Below are 18,706 nucleotides of genomic sequence, written 5' to 3' on the forward strand. Positions count from 1 at the left end.
TCTGTCACACATTATACCACTTTTCCTCCCTCTCCCTGTGACACAGCCCAGCCCCGCCCTGCACTAACCTGGCTCGGGCTTCATACAGAATAATAAAATTATAATAACGTAACGTTATTAACGTTGCGTTATTATCATTTTATTTTTCCTTTTGCACTCAGTGGGGCAATGCTCCTCCGCTTCAGACATCTTAATAACAGTACCATTTTGTGGTAGGATTGTGTATGTAGGAACGTGCGTAAGTTAGATTGTGTGTTATATATCCTGCAGAGGGGTCCTCCTTATGAATATGAAATGGTGAATGAACACTTCTTTTGACAGGTAGACCCCATCAAGTTCTATGAAGCTTGTGTCCATGACTCCTGCTCCTGTGACTCTGGTGGGGACTGTGAATGCTTCTGCAGTGCTGTGGCAGTCTACGCCCAAGAGTGCACCAAAGAACACGCTTGTGTCCACTGGAGAACACCAGACCTTTGTCGTAAGTACCCCAGTTACCATAGCTTTAGTCAAGGAGATGGTTTGGTTATAACCCAAAAGAATAAATGAGCAGGTGGATTGAAGCTTTTGTCAGTATGCATTCCTAAAACTTGTCCACTAACATTTAGAACTAAGCCTGTCACTTGCAATTCCCTTAGCAGTAGGCATGGGAGACAGAGCTGGCTTCATTACAGCTGTGATTAAGACTAGCAGAGCAGTCTATATGCCAGACAAATAAATAATGATAAGGCAGGAAACTAGAAGCACCGTAAGAAAGTGAGAGCATTAATTGCCACAATTGCTAAGAAATTGCACTGTCCTGTTCTCTCCCAAACTGTGGTGCACCATCAGACTGCCTTGCACCATGCAATATAGTGCAAAGGTGTCTGCGTTATGTCTAGCAGAGGTTTCATACTGGAAAGCGTCCCGTCTAGTACAAAATTCTATGACAAACAAACTTTACAAATGTTCCCATTTTAAATGTGTGTTGAACAGTGCAACACATATGAGTTAGAAACGTTTGGAGAAATAAAAGCATTTTACCTGTTTGTGCCTACCTCAAAAAGATGTTAATTTTTGGGGCAAAACCCTGTCAACTATTGTTAGTAGATAAGGTTTTGCAATAAAAACCATGGGTGGCTGCATAGGAATGCTGAGGTATCACTCATGGAACTCACCCTTGATGCAAAGTGAAGCAATGCAGTGCTGCTTTGTGCTTTCAAGCAACTTTCCAGCTTAAAACGAGTTTTGCGAGGGGATGGTAACACACGTTTAATGCAAATTGGGTGTAAAATATTTGTAAATCCGCCCCAAAGTTGTGCATGTGTTGTAACGTCAACAGGGCATTGGACAGACTTGATGTTCCTGATGGACCTTATGTGCCGTCTAAGACTTTGTATCTTTGTAATATTGAATTTTTCCTACTTTTGAATGAGACCACTGGCTAAATTTCATACTCTGAATTTTCAGGTCTTTGAGTTAAGGATTGGCCCAGTGATAAAATGCGGTATAACATACGCAAAGCAGTGTGATTCACTGGACAGTATACTCTATGGTAGTTGGATGCTGGTTTGTTAATATGGATCGTCATCATGTAACTATCTGGCAGGTTATTGTTATGGTGCCTCCTTGGGAAGAGGCAGTAGAATCACCAATCCATACCCTCTTATCTTCAAGTGTTGCCAAACTCTGTTGAGTTCAATTTTCTTTTTAGGATTGAAACTGATGCTGTGATTTCTCTCCTTCCATAGCAATATTCTGCGACTATTACAATCCTCGTAATATATGCGAATGGCATTACCATCCCTGTGGGAAAGACAGTCTCACAACATGCCGATCCCTTGGTGGCATCTACTCCAATGTCACGATTACACACCTGGAAGGTAAGAATTTGGTGTATTGACTAATAAAAATGCTCTCTTTCTTCGGAAAGACATTAGGTTACCATTCTCAGTGAGCAAAGTCACTCCCCTACATTTCACATTACATTTTTGTATAGTTAGTCAAAGATGGTAACACATTACTCCATGCCACTCAGACATGTTGACCTTCAGATAGGGGTGCTCCTGGTATATTAGTGATGTAATAGCATGTGACACTTGTGATTGGCAGGGTGCTACCCCACTTGCCCAGAAGGCAAGCCTGTCTTTGATGAGACAACCAAGAAGTGTATACCATCAGAGGAATGCGGGTGTGTCGTCAATGGAAATTACTACGAGCCTGATCAGGAAGTTCCCACTGATGAGAAGTGCACGTCATGGTAAGTGCAAAATATTGTGGTGGGAGAACTTCCTGAGATACAAAGGATTTAAAAAGGTTGCTACTTTTTGGTGGTATTTTGCTACACTGTGATTGTTAGAACCAACATGAAGAACCATGGCCTTATGGGCCTGGCGGCGCAGGGTACGCCTTAATCTCCTGAGTTCACCTGCCTTGTTGAACAGAGACTCGGGACTCTCTGTTGGGCGTAGAAGATCAGGTTTATTAGCTGCAGCTAAGCACAGTTGTCCCAGAAGTACACTCGGTATGTTCTTAGGAGACTGCCACTTTACTTCGTGGTGCACAATCTTTTATAGCACGTAGATAGCTCACAGATTCACAAAGAACACTCCCAATGCATACATGATTAAAAAATGAGAAAAGTTTGAAAACACGATATAACCAATGGGAAGAGTTTGAAAACAAGATATCAAGTAACCCAAAAGCCTCTCCTCCAACTGTGAGTGTCACCCCTCCCCACAAGTTAATCAGTGATAGTGTCTACTGTTTGACTTGCAGGAGGCAGGACACATTTGTATTCCTCGGAGGACAGTTGTGAAATGATAGAATACAAGCAAAGAACAGCGAAGGCCAGAAGATAAGATAAAGTCAGGAAAGAATGGTGCGAACCAACAGATAGTCGAGACAGGGATTAGTCAAACCAGACGAGGATTAGTGGACTCGGCCAGTCCCTGACATCAGTTTCGTAAACAGAGGCAGGGGTTTATTTGACACGTCGCAGTAAGACCAGCAGAAAAACTTTGTTCGCCGTGCTGCCTGAGTGAGGGCAACACAAAATGGCGGCGGGACACAAAATGGTGGCTGAATACGAGCGAGATCGAAAATCAAATTTCCTCAAACATACTAAGGCCAGACACATAAAATTACCAGTCTAGGGCTTATATAGGGAATGCATCCAACATATCTGCGGCCCATAGGAGGGTTTTGTGAGCCACCCTTGGGACTGGATGCATACAGGGCCTGCACAGACAGCCCAGCATCTGATGCACTTCCAGTGCCTCTGCAAGCACCTGCTTTAGGAGGGAGCACAGGAGCACTCTGTACTCCATTGATGTTGCACTGAGAAGGTCCAAGCTCCCAAAATGAAGATTTTACTCCAGATCATTTTATGTCTGGCTGGAGACAGCTTTATCTGTTTAACAGACTTCATTTATTAATAAAAAAATCATAAAACGCGATATTCAATTTCATTCAAAATTCTATGTATTGAAGAAATATGTTGCACATTACCCAGTTCATTGGCATATATGATTACAAATATTACAATATCAGCAGTACATAGCACTTAATTGAATCACTTTGACCAACCAATGTCATCAGCCTAAAATAAATACAAAACAGTATAAAGATTGAAATATCTTCTCACTAAAACTCATTAAATGGTCAGCAGTCCAATATCCCACATGTATTAGAATATTTGAAAGAGTAGCAGATTAACCAGCAGCATGCAACTCATTTTGCTAACTGGGAAGCACTATAAAGTGCAATGTGCAGAACGAAATTATCGCATTTATCAAGGGTCTCGTTCAGTTCCACTGAGAAGGTCAATGTTCCCACTGTTAAAATTAAGATGTTACTCCAGATAATTTTTATGCCTGTGTAGCAATATCTTTATCTGTGTAACACACCTCATTTAATAACGAAAAAAGAATCATACAACCCTATAGTGAGAAGGGCGTTGTCTCTCTTCATTTGATGTTTTTCTTTTTATTGGGCAATTGATTGGGTATCATAAATGTTGCATCTTTATGAAGTAGCTTCATTCATCATTCATGACTGCCAGAGACATTGTTAATGCATCCTCCACGCTGGAAGGTGGTTTGTACAGTGTAACTCCATCAGAAATACAGTAGGAAATGGTTTCACATTGGAAAAGGAAGAGGGTTTACATTGCGAATCCCATATCAAATACCCTAAGAAGGGGCTTTACAATTTGTAACATTGAGACATCTCACACTGATCTTTAGATTAGGAGGGTCTATAGAAGTTTGATTTTAATTGTGTAAATGTTTAGTTATGACTGAATTAAAGTAATATTTATTTTTAAAACTTAAAGGCCTGGGCAAATATTGATATATTAAGTGGTAATGTGTGTGGAGTTCTCAATTTCTATTTCACACCACATTTCTGAGTAAGCCTTGAACTTCTCATCCTTGCCTACCTGGAAGGCCAAGTACTAAAGGTGCATACTTGGTGTTTACTTTGGGTCCAGGCATTAGGTAGTTCTAGGCATCAGAAGTAAAAAAGACCATTTGTCACAACTGGAACCCAGTAATCCCTGTTGCTCTGGGATCACCCGCCTTCGAACCAGTTCCCACATTCCCTTTTGATGTGCACTGGAGGTGCATTGTACTTGTCCACTACACCAGGAGAAACTAGCCCTGCTACTTTCCATCTCTCCAAGTGACATCTCCTGTGGCATCACAAGATCTAAAACCTGCAGCGTTGGTCATTGCTGGGAAAAACAGCACTTGCGCCAGCATCACAAAGGACATCACAATGTGATATGACATACTGTGGTTTCCAGCTGTAAGTTTTACATTCCTACTTAGGGCCTGATTTAGAGTTCAATGGACGGGTTACGCCACCCAGCAATATGACCCCCTAAAGTATTCATTTTTAAACAATGACATTCTAAATGGCACGATTGGGATGTGGGTGTGGCCCAGTTGTGCATGTCATGCTATCTTATGCTATATGGTATATAGATTTGTATAGCGCACTAATCACTAATCAGAGGATATCAAGGCCTTTGGGCAGGTGTGTAGGTTTGTGGTCTCTAAGGTGCTTAAATGAAGAGCCGGGTCTTCAGCTTCTTGTGGAACTTAAGAAGCGAGGAGGAGGCTCTGATGTGTTGGGGGGGGGGTCGTTCCATGTCTTGGGTGCAATGTAGAAGAATGAGCAACCTCCAGTTTTTCTTTTGCGAATGCAGGGAATGTGTGCGAGTGAGAGTGAGGCAGAACACAGGTGTCTGGTGGGCTCGTGAAAGTGTATGTGACTGTTCAGATATTCTGGTCCTGTGTTGTGTAGAGCTTTGCATGCATGAGGAGCACATGGCTAATTATCATGCCTCTAAAGGACATCATCACCAGGCATTCAGGTAAATTGTGCCTAATTTAAGAGCACACACACGCAGTGCTTCCAAGTGTGAAAGCCATCTACACGGTCTGATGCAGGATACCGCCATCATCTGCAGGCTGGGCCGGGGTATGAAAGCCCCACAGTGTCTGTAAATGCAACCTTCAGCGTACCATCACTTTACTTGGACCCAGAGCTCCTCGAAGGGGAGACCAACCCACAAGACTCTTCAGGCCTCCTACACAAATGTTTCTCAGGAGAAGCTAAAGTGGTAGATCCAGGCCAGTGTTGGTCCACAGTTAACTCTCCCCAACAAGGGTTTTAGATGATCTCAATGTGAGGAATTCACCATTGAACATATTTCAATATAGATGCCCTACACGTGCAGCTGGGTTCTGGGAATTTTCACACAAACAATCCCCCAGTACTCCCCATACCCTGGTATACATTCATGGATGCCGTCCCCCCTTTCTGTGCAATGCATTTTAATGCACCTCAGAATTTTCATTCTTGTATTAGGTTGCAGTGCCAGTCCTGACTTTTGATTCCATCCTTGTTTGTTTGCGTAGTCCTCTTCGCTCCCTCCCTGCCATCCATCCTAAAGCACCAGTTTTCAGTCTGAAATGACAGCACAGCTCTCTGCAAACATTATTATTACTAATGCTTTAAAATGTGCACAGAGTTGGCTTTGGCTCCCCAAAAGAAGTTGTTTGTTTTTCATCTCATTCTACTGGAGATTGGATTCTGCCTCCTACGGAGTGCTTATTTTGAAATGCAGGAGAGACTATTTTAGTACTCTGAATCATCACATATTAAATTATTTATCACATAGCTGCATTGTACACTGAATGCAATTGTTTTTTTGGTTTTATCACTGCATCAGGCTTTTTGAATGTCTTAGTCCCGATTAAAATACAAGGCAGGACTAGTGGCTGACAAATGCTTTTTACACAAAGCTTTTTGGCCTTTTTTTTTATATGGAGTCCCTCCTTGTAGCTCATCTTCTCTTCTCCTTACCCAATTTTCATCACTCTCCCGAAAAGCTCTCCTGTCCTTCCCTTTGGGGCCCTCAGTAGTGCAGCACTGTGGCCTCTTCCTTTAGACCTACTTGTGAATAAGCCGGTGCCACTGCCTTTTAGGGGCAGTATTACAGAAGTACCCCAGAGGCGCAATGGGTGTTTGCGCTTGTTTTATGTCTCCCGGGGTACTTTGGTTGCAGACGATTGTGTGGACCCTTCTCTAATAGAGTTAGTACTATCGTACATGTAACTCCAGTGCTATTGAGACAGGGCATTCCCTCATTTGCATGGGGATGTGGCCCCATGCAAATGAGGGACTCACTTTGCCTCTGTGCCGTATTACCATAATCGGAGCAAAGGCAAACATGCTCTTAGGAGGCGCAATGAAAATGCCCCACAAAAAGGTGGCATATCGTCAGTGCACCCCTGAGGACAGCCCTGTCAAGGGATGAAAGGTGGTCCTATGAACCCCCACACATCCCCCTGCAGGCGGGTGCAGTCACTCACTGTACCCACCTGCAAGGGGATCTCTAATCCCTTTTGAAAGTGCAGGTGGCTGCCACCTGCACACAGTAACACGGAGCATCTTTTAAACAGCCGCTCTGTATTTCTAATGAATGCACTGCCCTGGGTCAGCACTTGTTCAGGGCCCTGGAAGTAGTACATTCTTCCTAATAGAGCACACTTTCCCTGTTTGCACCCGGTGCATCTGCTTTAAGGTGCGCCATGGCGCAAACAGGACAAGTGCGCCCTATCTGGAATAGGGCCCCTGATGTGGAATTGCCAATCATGAAAATGGCGGTGGTAAAGAACTTACGTATATTCAGGCAGGTGCACCTCCTTGATGCATGTTTTTAATTGTCACGTCGGCAAGAGAAGTGGGGATGTCCTTAAGTGAGGTGGTACCCTCTGATAGGAGCACGTCACTCGTTCTGTATACAGGCCCCTTACCGGTCTAAGATTGAAACTTTACCTCAAAGAAAAACATATTCAACTCTATAAGAAATTTTGACAATGTAACTAGAATTGGGCCACAACAGAATTTACTACCAGGAAAAAACATAAATATCCCATCAATGCGCTAAGATGGTTTGCTGTGTAATAGCTCTTAAGGAATAAATGTTGATACTTGTCTCGGCAACATTCTTTCTTGTAGACAGTCTGACCTGCTTAGGGAAATCTCACAAATTCCCAATTGGCCATGTCCTTTGATAGGCTAGTCAAGGTGGAGAAGAATTAGTCATTTATCATTTACAACTGACATGACTAAATGTGGCGCTTTCAGAGGCACGTGACTTCCAGGAATTCTATACTGCGACCAGAACTACAACCCAAAATGATGGGACCCTCTCCAGTGCAAGAAATATGGCGGAGGGCACCCAAAAATGTCACTTCAAAGGGTGAATTTAGACTCTAGATAGAGAGCCCTACCTGAGGAGTAGGTCCTGCCCTCCACTGAGGGGGCGACAGGAGCCGATGACCCCCACCCCCTGAGCTCCTCCAATAGTACAGTTCTCTTACACCTGTCATCAGAGCTCCTCTGTCAGTGTCAGGTCTTCCATGCAATGCTTTACACCTGGAACAAACTTTACTGACAGACATCAAAGCAATGCTTCCTCAAAAACATCTTGAAAATAGGTCCAATAGGAGTAGGCTCGCCCCATTCTAGCCGGTTAAATTGTAGGTGGTAGATTGGGTATATTTTATAGTAAATAACTATTCCACATTTTAATCTATTTACAGCATTTGCACTACAGGACCAAGTGTCAGCTGCTCTTACGATGAAACAGGTAAAAGTATTTTTTCCCAGAGTGCTTCTTGCTGAGTTACAATCCTGATTGTAAGTGTTGTGCATGACTTGTTAATTTTGCCCAACTAATGGCGCACATGGTAAAAAGATGACCAGGCCACATCAAGTTGCCCATATTCAAACCACTAGCTTAAACGCTCTCTGTTACAGAACCTGCATAAACCAGTTGAGTGCGAGGCCGTACTTGCTGTACTATGCATCAGGCGTATCTCCAGGAGGCTGGAAGGGTGGGGGCCGGTTTTGCAGTAATGCTGTAATACCAGCCCCCAGTAACAAAAGTAAAAGTGCTTCACACTTGTAATCCACTCATCCCCCCGGGGGCTGGTCCAACAAAATTGCCAGGGTTCTTTGAGTTCCCAGTTCGTCCCTGGTTGAGCATAGTCAAAGAGTCCCCCTAGGATGATACCTTCATCTTTAACCAGCCGCGGCCGTGCAGGTAAGAGCGGTGGGGCCGGGTAGAGGTGGGTTTTCGACAGATAGCAACTCGGGAAAATTAATTATTTATTTAATTTTACCTCGTGGTCGTCTGTTGAATAACCTTACCCTGCCCCACCGCTCTTACCTGCACGTGCCGCGGCTGTCTTTAACTTATTTATTTACATGCTTGGGAGCACACTCTCTGTGAACTCAATCACCTCTCATCGTGTTCTGTGTAGGAGAAAGTGTGCATCTCACAATAGACCTTTTAGTTTAACAGGAGAATCCCCTGATGGACTGTCTGAGAGTGAGTGAGCTTGGATGTTAGGGTTCTCTCTGATCTGAGTGGGAGCCAGACTCTAAAGGGCTGGCCCCAGAACATAGACCCCTTTCTACCTTGACTTATACGTGTACAAGAGGGTAGCTGGGGAATCTATGTTTTCCAATAACCGATGAAGTCGGTTCATCGGTTATTGGAAAGAGAGGCTGTGCCAAATGCAAGATCACCAAATTAAATTCTCAGAGCAATGACTCACCATTTCAGTATCCACTCACGATGCTACCGGCATCGAAACAAATTTCAATTCTTTCCTGCTATCAGCTTCTTCTGATATTCCTCTTTTTGATTTACCCCCGGCTCCCTGTCAACTTCCTCCTAATTTCCTGAAACCTTCTCTCTTTTTAATGAGCCCTCTTGCATGTGTGTGTACTACTTACATATGTGTGTCCTGCGATATCGGTGTTTTAGCATTACAAAGGGGCGTCTCAGAAACAACATGTTCTTTTCCTCGCAGCGTGCTTCTGCTTGATTAACGGGACCCGGTATGAAGAAGGAGAGGTCATTTTCCAAAAGAATGAGTCTGGATTCTGCATTGTGGTGATCTGTAAGAATGGGACGGATGTGGTGGAGATGACATCCTGTCCTCCACCTTCCTCAACCATCCCAACTACTGCAGTCACTACGCCCACCACAACCACCACTACACCAGGTATGGCCTTAACCTAGATGAGGCATCTCAACTAAGGGTTTTATGGTGGAGCGCTCGAATCTTAGGGTTGAGCATCTGACTGGATGTGATGACAAAACATTCACCTAGAATTTTCATCATAACACACAGACACATATGTATTGCTGATAGTTCTTATTGATTCAGGAATGTATGTTCAGAAGAAAAGAGAAAACTAAAAGTGACCCCAGGAGTCATTTATTGAGAAAAGGTGAAACATGGGTATTAGGAGGGACTTTCGAGTTGTGGGCAAAATTCTATAATTTCTGGCTACATGTAATATGCTTAATTCTCATGAGAATTACAGGTTTTGATTAAATTACACAGGGGCTTTCGTTTTCATGAAAATTATATACAAGTCGCGTGAGATTATTGCAAATTCAGGAGAGATTATGCTTATGCAGCCTCCTTGCACTTGCGGAGTCTTCAGTTGAAGTGGAACAGTGAGAATATGTTCCAGTTCATCAAGCATGTGCAAAGATCTAAGGCTTTGAATAATATACACTTTTCTCACAGGCCTGATTACGATCTTGGCAGACAGGGTTACTCCGTTACAAACACTGATGGATATCCTATCTGCAGTATGACAATTCCATTATATCCTATGTACCTTGGAATACGAGGGACGGGATATCCGTCATGTTTCTGATAGAATATCCCATCCTCCAAGATCATAATCAGACCCTTAGCGCCAAACCCTCTCACTGATCCTCGTGCTGAATTGAAATATCACTGACATAGAAAAATTAACCTCTAGAAAGATAATACCCCATAATTACTTAAAATGGTATGCATTACACATATATTTGGAAAACAGATGCAGGAGTTAACAATGAGAGAATAATGAATATTCGGTTAGATGTGTACTGTTGCATCTCGGGTTGAATGATTATGTAAACTAGGGAGGGAGCCATTCCCATCATGAGTTGTTTCAGCTTTATAAAAGTTGGGGTAACCTTTCTCAGTGCGTGGCTGAAAGGTCAAATGATTTATTTAGCTCCATACAGCAATGGTATGTTACATCGCCAGTAGCCTTGTTGTTATAATGACTTTGTAAAAGTCCCTAACATTATAAACTTCATCGCTGGCAGAGGAATGCCAATGCAAGCACTAAAATGTGACTCATAGCTAGCAATCATCTTTTACATGCAGTTGTGAGTTCAGGCCCTTTGCCTTACAAAACACGAGCCTGCTGTTAAGGTAGTTTGCTCCTTGGGAGGAGGTGTTGGGAGTGTCCTCTACCGGAGCTTCATGACCTTGTCTTGAAGAATACATATATTACAGGTCTCATATGTCCTGTAATGTGACGTCACTCTGAAACCGAAACGTGAGTCTTGTTGAGATGATATCTTGTAAGATTCTTTATACAAGATCCTCTTGTTTTGTGAACCGCCTTCCATAAAATACTTCCTCTGGTTGAAGAGTAGAATTCCTGATCCATGCATGGACTTATCTATTTCAATCTACATTCCTCTTACATCCAGCAGACCTACATTTACCTAGAATAGATCTAAGTATGTCTAGAGTTTGCCTCCATCTTCCTACACATGAAAAGAGTGCTCTTTGGGCAAACTCTTTCCTGAAATCTTACCCCATCATTATACAAACCACCATGATAGCTCTCTTATGATCCTCATTGGTGTCTTATGTTTCTTCACTTTTCTAGGTTTCACATCAACAACGCTGCCTACCACAAGTAAGTGCTGCTGCCAATATGAGTAAAAATTGAAAGACAAAATACAAAAAGTAAGTGGGATGGAGCTGAAACATAGAGATCACACCAGCAGAAGGGGGTGTTAGTAACAGAAAGGAGAGAATCACTATGGAGGCAAATAGTAAAATAAATAAAGGAATCAGAGATGGTATGTGGTGGCAAAGAGCAGACAAGATGATAGAAAATATGAGTCTAGATGCAAGATTCTATCAATGGAAAATGGGCCAGAATGTATAAGAGAATGACAGAAGATGCGTGGAAGGAAGGAAAGTACGAGAAGTTGGGAAATGCAAAGAGTGAGAGGAAAAAAGGTGAGGAAGTGAGTATGACTGTGAGAAGAATACTATGAAGTTAACTTGGAGGTTTGAGATGTAAAAAAATGAGGTGGATAGAAGCGAGTGAAAGAAAAATAAAAGATAAAAGGAAACACAAGATAACTAGCAATGTGTATAGGGGAAGGAATGAAGGACATAAAGAAATGAGAGCAAGAAGAGTAAAAAAATTAATCCTAGATATTTCATTACATTTTCTTTACAGTTTATTAAACATATTCACAGAAAGAAAGTAGTAGGCAATGGGCTGTAGCTAAGGAATATATTGCAAGACTGTTCCATGGCCATTGGAAGTCCTGCACCACTGTGTGGAACACTGACAATCCTCTCCCTGTTAGCTTGGGGTGTATTTGAGATCCACAGAGGCAGGGGAGGGGTATTGGAACATGGACTAACTGTGATATTTAATTTAAATGAGAAAGGGTAGTGCATGTGCTAATTATATGACTGGCTGTAGGCTTGTAGGATTTAAGACTTAGATTGGTAAGTGTTGAGCACAGACAATGTCAAAGGATGGTCCAGTCCACGGTCAATATTCCAGGGAAGCCCATTTTAGATCATTAAAAGAAAGGGTGCCTACAGGTCAGGGGAGTTGAAAGAACTTGCAATAAGTAAGCAGAGAACCACTGTTCAAGGAGGCTTGTGCCTGCATTTCTCCGGGCTCATGCAGAACGAAGACTTGGTCAAGCACTAGGTCCTAATGCTGGTACTGGCTTCCGGCACACACTTGTGTAGTCTTCTCTTGGACAGAAGTACAACTGGAGTGGAAGTGTAAAACTGAATGGTAAAAGAACAAACGCTCCTCTGTAGATTTACACACACCCAACATATGGCATTGGCAGCTCTGCCATACTCTGCCCTGGCTGGTAACAAGGCACGAAGCCATGTTTTCTGCAGCAGAGAGGACAGGAGGTAGAAGGATGAATTGTTATCTGCTTTCTTGGAAAGAGGTCAGTGTTGCGCTTGAGCAAGGTTCTTTTTGAAACCTTTGCACAGTTGGTAGAGCTTGTTCTCCATGTCAGCAGATGCTGGCCTTTGTGAAAACTCCATGTTTAGGACTGATACATCAAAGCTTGTGACAAAATTTTAAACATTCAAATGTAATTCTCACTGGTCCAGAGGCAGCAAGGCTTGTTGGACCACCAGCTTCATAGCTTCAAAAACATATGTTTTCCTGACAACATACGTCACTTGGCAGTGTACCTGTTTCTAGATGATTATTCCTCAGTAACCAAATGGAAGAAAGGGTTCCAGCCAAAGAAATGAACTAAAAGTAAAAGATGCACCTGACCCGAAGGACTACTAGAATTACTGGGGTCAGGGCCGGACTGACTGTCCGTAGCGGGCACCGGGCATTTCCCCGGTAGGCCGCCAGGGTTGGGGGCCAGTTTCCGGCCCCTGGGGGCCGACAAGGTGCTCTTTGAGGCCGATCCGGCGTGGCTCACAAGGTTTCCCATGATGCTATAAAATATTTGTTCTGTTGGTCGCAGATTGAAGAGTGCCCTAAACTGGCATGGACTGTAAGTCCAGACTGCTGAGTGAGGGACTATGGGGAATTAGATGGTGGCTCAGTCCAGTTCGAACCGCCCATCCCCACCTCAAAGAAAGTATCACCTCTATACAGTAATTTCAACTTTCATTGTTTTTTTAATGAGAGTCCAAGGACCAGGTATCTACAGGATCTGAAACATCGTTGCTCCTGCACAGGCTTGTGTAAGAATCATCAGGGACTGTAACTTTCCACGCTCACCATGGCCTGTGGGTGCTCATACCAGTAGCGCAGCAAGGATGGCATGGGCCCTGGTGCAAGCAAGGAAACTGGCTTCTTTTACTGCTGATGCGGTAATAAAATACATCAATGATCAGGGTTTAATGGGCTTTGAGGGGCAACCTTAGGTTTTCAAGGGGCCCCTCAAGGCACTAGGCCCCAGTGCACTGCACCTATGGTCGCAACGCTCCTGGCTCATTCAATATGCCCTTGCGGCTGTGAAGTGAACCTTTGGGAGGATCGCTAATCTAGTGTTCACGAGTACTGAAAAAATGTAGAAACAAATAAATAGTGAAACTATTCTCTTTTTAAATATGGCTGTGGTGCACTAGTTAATGGAAGAATATGGAAGTCCCTCCGAAAATGTATTTGTTTTAGATGAAGTGTGACAGTATTCCTAACTAATATATTCAAAGATGTATCCCAAAATACGAGTTTGAAAGCCCTACACAGAACCAAGGGCCAGCAGCCACCACAGAAATAGAACACAGAGCAGAGAACATTAATTGGTAGTAGGGGGTCGGTGAAAATGCAGTTTTTTTATCTCACGTCACCAGCGTGACTCTTGCAGGATTACATTAACATTAATCATATGTAGGCAGCCGTCTGCAGGAAAATTGAATGTTAGCAATGCATTTTTTTTGTGCATCGGTGTGAGAAAAACCAACATGAAAACAGTTTTGTAATTTTTGAAAAGACGACGTGCTTTGCTTGTGGTAGTATATTCTCCCATCATATTCAGACGGTAATGTTGGCTCCTCCTTGTTTTGCAGCTTGCGGCTATGAGTACGTTTGCAATTGGAGCCCTTGGTATGATGTCAGCTCACCACATCCCGGACCGGACGGTGGTGACTTTGAGACGTATGATCAGATAAGGCAGCAAGGACATGAGATCTGTGGGGCTCCCCATGACATTCAGTGCCGGTCAACTGATGAGCCTGACGTGAGCTTGGATGAACTTGGACAGAAGTTACAGTGTGATGTCTCCTTTGGGCTCATATGCCGGAATATAGACCAAGACCCAGACGAGTCTTTGTGGGAGCTTTGCTATAACTATGAGATACGAGTCAACTGTTGTGCTCTAGTGTGGTGCCCGAGTAGTACAACACTACCCACCACAAAGCCGACCACAACCACAAAGACTACTTCTGCCACTACAACGCCAACCACTACAACCCCAACAACACCTACTACGACAACACCCACTACAACGACACCCACTACAACAACACCCACTACAACGACACCTACTACAACACCCACTACAACAACACCTACAACCACTACATCAATCACCACAACAGAAATTACAACAGAGTCGACAACATACACCACTACTACACCAACTACAACCACACCTACAACTACAACACCTACCACTACAACAGAGACTACAACACCCACCACTACAACACCAACTACAACAACTACAGGTAGGTTTGAGCAAACTAAGTGCAGATGTTGCAGTGAACAGATATTTAATTAACACATTTACATAAAGTGCTTGTTTTTATAAATTTACATTTAATTAACTAAGGGTGTAACTGCACTATTTAACATGCACGGGCTCAGAACTGAAGTAAGTTGTATCAATATATTACATTAATGTTGGTCGAAGTTACCAATGCCATACCTTGTTTGTAGCTCATTGAATATATATGTACAGCTTATAAAACTAATTTGCAATGCTCTACTGCTCTGTAAGACAATCTTGGCTTTTTGAAATCAGGGCCTGCTCTTTCCAAACTACTGCTAATATTTACAGTGAGCCGCAGATCAAGATTGTGCCACCCTGCTCAGTTGCATTCAAATATAGATTGAATATCCTGGACTGCAGGGTCTGACATGGGAACTCATTACTTTTGTTGTGACAGATCTGTTGAACCCTTGTTGAAACCATCTAATATTAAATTCCTGTAAGTGAGTAAAGGGATGACTAGTTAAAAAAGAAAGCTCAATCTTCAAATCTAAATTTTTTAGGCCATTGATGAACACAGTGCAGTTTCAGTTAAGCTTCCATCTGGGCTTCAGGGTCTTATTTTGACCAATTCCTATCACCTGCAGTGCACCTTGCTTTTCATTTCTTTTGGTGCTTTGCTCCCAGTTATACCTCCTCTGCCAGTTCATAGCACCCCCCGGATGGTATTCAGTACAATGCAAACGCTATCAAACAGAAGACGTAGAACTGGGGTTTTCTGCAATCCCATTCCTACTCCCAACACTGAGAAGTGTAGTGATCTCTTCATCATTGGATGGCTTCCCAGGGCCCTTGGATCAGCTTTACTCCAACTAAAAGCTCTGATATTCCTAATATTTCGTGAGGCTTCCGCCAATCCAGCTCGATCCTCGGCTAAAAGCAAAAGAGGAGCTTCGGAATATTCTGGATAGTCCATGACGTGTCTGGTTAAGAGACTGGATATATTTCGCCCCCAGAACAGTGAAAATGCTAACTTTTGATATTACTGTGGCCCTTGCTTGTTAACTCTCCCTACTTCCAGAGATCGGTGAGATTAGTATATACCCGTTAACAGCTTTTCCTGATCATTAATCTGTGTAGCTTTCAATCGTCGAAGTGTCTCCCTCTCCAAAAAACTAAAATATCCTGTAATGTGCAAATTTATAATACTTACTCTAGTCAGTTATTCAGTTTGAGAGAATTTAGCTGCAGAATGGGCAAAACAGTTAAAATGCGCTTTACAGACTGTAGAACAATAACTATTGGTCGAGTCCATTTACTCAACTAGCCTTTCTGGAAAATTCATAATGACAGCCTCCCTCTCATCCTACCTCATTCATTTAAAGCTTTGCCACAGAGGGGGTTGATGTTCATCATAAGTCAAGTTCTAAACCTGGTCAGGTGTGATTCAAAGCCATTGTCACATTGGCACAATGGCACTTATGGTACCGTATCTCTGGAGTGTTCCCATCCCAAGCAAATGTGTGGCTTATGAGCAGTTTTGTGCCATGACCCTTGCATTACCATCACCTCTGCCGACTCTGTACTGTGTATTTTGAAGAAAGCTTACTCTGCCACCTGCCATGATATATTGTCTTTTGTGTGACAATAGCTATGCCACCACGGAAAGAAAATGGTGAGATCAGTGCCTAATTTAAGCTGTAGTTGGAGGTGTGGCCCACAGGCACTCATTTTTCGGAACCAGAACTTATTTTTATCATCAGCCTTTGACTCATAGCAAGAGAGAGAAAAAGGTAAAAAAGGTCAAAAGAAAGAGGAAGAGAAATAAATGAAAATAGCGACAAAGGGACACAAGATGAAATATGACCTGGAAGAATAAGAAAAAGGGGCAAAGAATGCAAGAAGGTGGATGAAAGGCATGTGGGCTAATAAAGCCTAGTCAGCATTTATTTTCAGCAACCACAACATTCAGAAGGGCAGACAGTGGGCTTCTGAGGAAATCTTTTGGACCCGGCATATACTCTTTTACAGATTAAGCACTGGGTGGGATACAATATTTCAAATTAGTTTTTCCCAAAGTGACTATGGCAGTCTAATGTGCCACTGTGCCAATGTGACAATGGCTTTGAATCACACCGACCAGGTTTAGAACTTGACTTATGATGAACATTAACCCCGTCTGTGGCAAAACTTTAAATGCCTTGCATTACTGCAGATTGAGATGCATTTTTATTATACTTGGGAAAAGCAAACTCGCCTTGTCCTCCCTGTAGTGCTTAATTTGTAAGATCAAAAGTACCAGTGCCCCAAGTTTTGTTCAGAAGACCGCGGCCAGTGCTATCGAAGATTGGAGTGCCAAATACCAAGGCTGTGTAGTCTAGAATCCACCCCATGCCTCTTTAATCCACCTCCAGGCACCCACTCTCTCTCCATTTCCCTCTTGAAAGTTCCTTTTCATCCCTGCTTTCTCCCTTTATCACTGTTTTTCTTTCGCTGTCTTCCTTCTGCCTTGAGGGTTTTTCTCTCGCTCTGGGTGAAAGTCTGAAAAATAAGTTCCGGTCCCCTAATATAAGTGCCTTTGGGCCCGATCTACAACCCCCGGCTCAAATTAAGCACTGCCTTGTTAAGTAAACTGTCATTGCCATTGCTTTTGCTGCAAGAGTCATGAAGACACATTTGATTCCATTCAAATCTCAAATACATTGAAGTGGTTTACTCTGCAGTCAGTGTAGTACACGTTTACACACCCAGAGTCTGCAATACTGTACCAACTCCCAATGCCACAGTATTAGTTAAATGCAATCGTAGTATCCATTCTTGGTCCAGTGAGAGGGCTCGGGTGTTATCTTTCAGTGCAGCTGGGTATACGCACTATGAGATGCAATTAATAACCTTTGCTCTTTCTTTCTTACTTTCTTTCATTTTGGTGAAGGCCGGCCAAGCACCACAACTCCAACACCTACAAGTAAGTGCCACTTTATAGACTATGTAGTGTTTTTTGGGACCTTGACCATGGACGGACTAGAGCATTTATAGTCCCAGTGTTTTTTTTGTATGAAATAATATAATCTAATGTAATGCAACCTAAGGTAATTAATATGGCTTGCTACTGCTCCTTGTGGTACTTTACCGAGTGAGCTGAACTTTTCTAAATTTGGCTTTACTGCGGCCAGAGATTCCCTGGAGCGACTTATTGCCGTGTCCTTTTATTCCAAAAAGTACGGCAAAAGGAAGAAATCATACTGTCGATGACGTGGGTAAAAGGAGGACAAGATATGTTAGGAACGCAACGTGCTCTAAATTTAACCGCAGAAGGCTCAAAAAGTGAATCTGGTCGTAGAACAGTACCTATCGCCCCGACTCTGAAGTTGGATCTCAGGTCTCTCCCCTTTTGTTAAGGGGCATGTGATCACCAATGCAGGCTACCGAGTGGCTGGGTTCCACCTCGGTAGCATTGCATTTACTCTGTCCCTGTTGAGGTAATTGACAAAGGACAGAAATGATTTCACTCAGTTCGTGAAAAGACCCGCACCCCTAGCGAATCCCAACAAACATTGAAATGCAGAGAGGCGCCTTTTGAGGACAGAGATTTATTTGTGTCCTTAATTAATCCTTTTCTGGTTTTGAGTCTGTTTGTTCGACAGCATCCCTTTGAGAGGTGTGTTAGGTGAATGTAGACAAGGGAGAGATCCTGATAAATGAATGACTGAAAGATGGGTAGATGCCCAACGCAGCCGATTAAGGGTCTAAAGTGTTTGTGAGTCCATAGTCTGCTGATGTTGTTCATTTTGGGAAGAAATGCATCATCCAATCAATCGGAAAAAGCAACTTATTTTGTCATTTTCCCCCTGAGGCTAATTGAAGTCTGGAGTCAGTCCTTATAAGTAC

At 43.0% G+C, this 18,706-nt stretch overlaps 1 protein-coding gene across 1 annotated transcript in view; it reads left to right on the top strand.

Moving 5' to 3' along the window:
• MUC2 (mucin 2, oligomeric mucus/gel-forming) overlaps nucleotides 1-18,706 on the top strand; it is a 165,956-nt gene that overhangs the window by 63,642 nt on the left and 83,608 nt on the right. The window contains exons 24-31 of the mRNA XM_085644898.1: nucleotides 322-478; nucleotides 1,728-1,859; nucleotides 2,089-2,236; nucleotides 8,097-8,143; nucleotides 9,375-9,569; nucleotides 11,254-11,283; nucleotides 14,175-14,834; nucleotides 17,751-17,783. Coding sequence (XP_085501024.1) covers nucleotides 322-478; nucleotides 1,728-1,859; nucleotides 2,089-2,236; nucleotides 8,097-8,143; nucleotides 9,375-9,569; nucleotides 11,254-11,283; nucleotides 14,175-14,834; nucleotides 17,751-17,783 — 1,402 coding nt within the window. The remainder of the gene's footprint in view (nucleotides 1-321; nucleotides 479-1,727; nucleotides 1,860-2,088; nucleotides 2,237-8,096; nucleotides 8,144-9,374; nucleotides 9,570-11,253; nucleotides 11,284-14,174; nucleotides 14,835-17,750; nucleotides 17,784-18,706) is intronic.

Source organism: Triturus cristatus, chromosome 3_1, assembly GCF_964204655.1.
Source record: "Triturus cristatus chromosome 3_1, aTriCri1.1, whole genome shotgun sequence".
Lineage (NCBI taxonomy): Eukaryota > Metazoa > Chordata > Amphibia > Caudata > Salamandridae > Triturus > Triturus cristatus.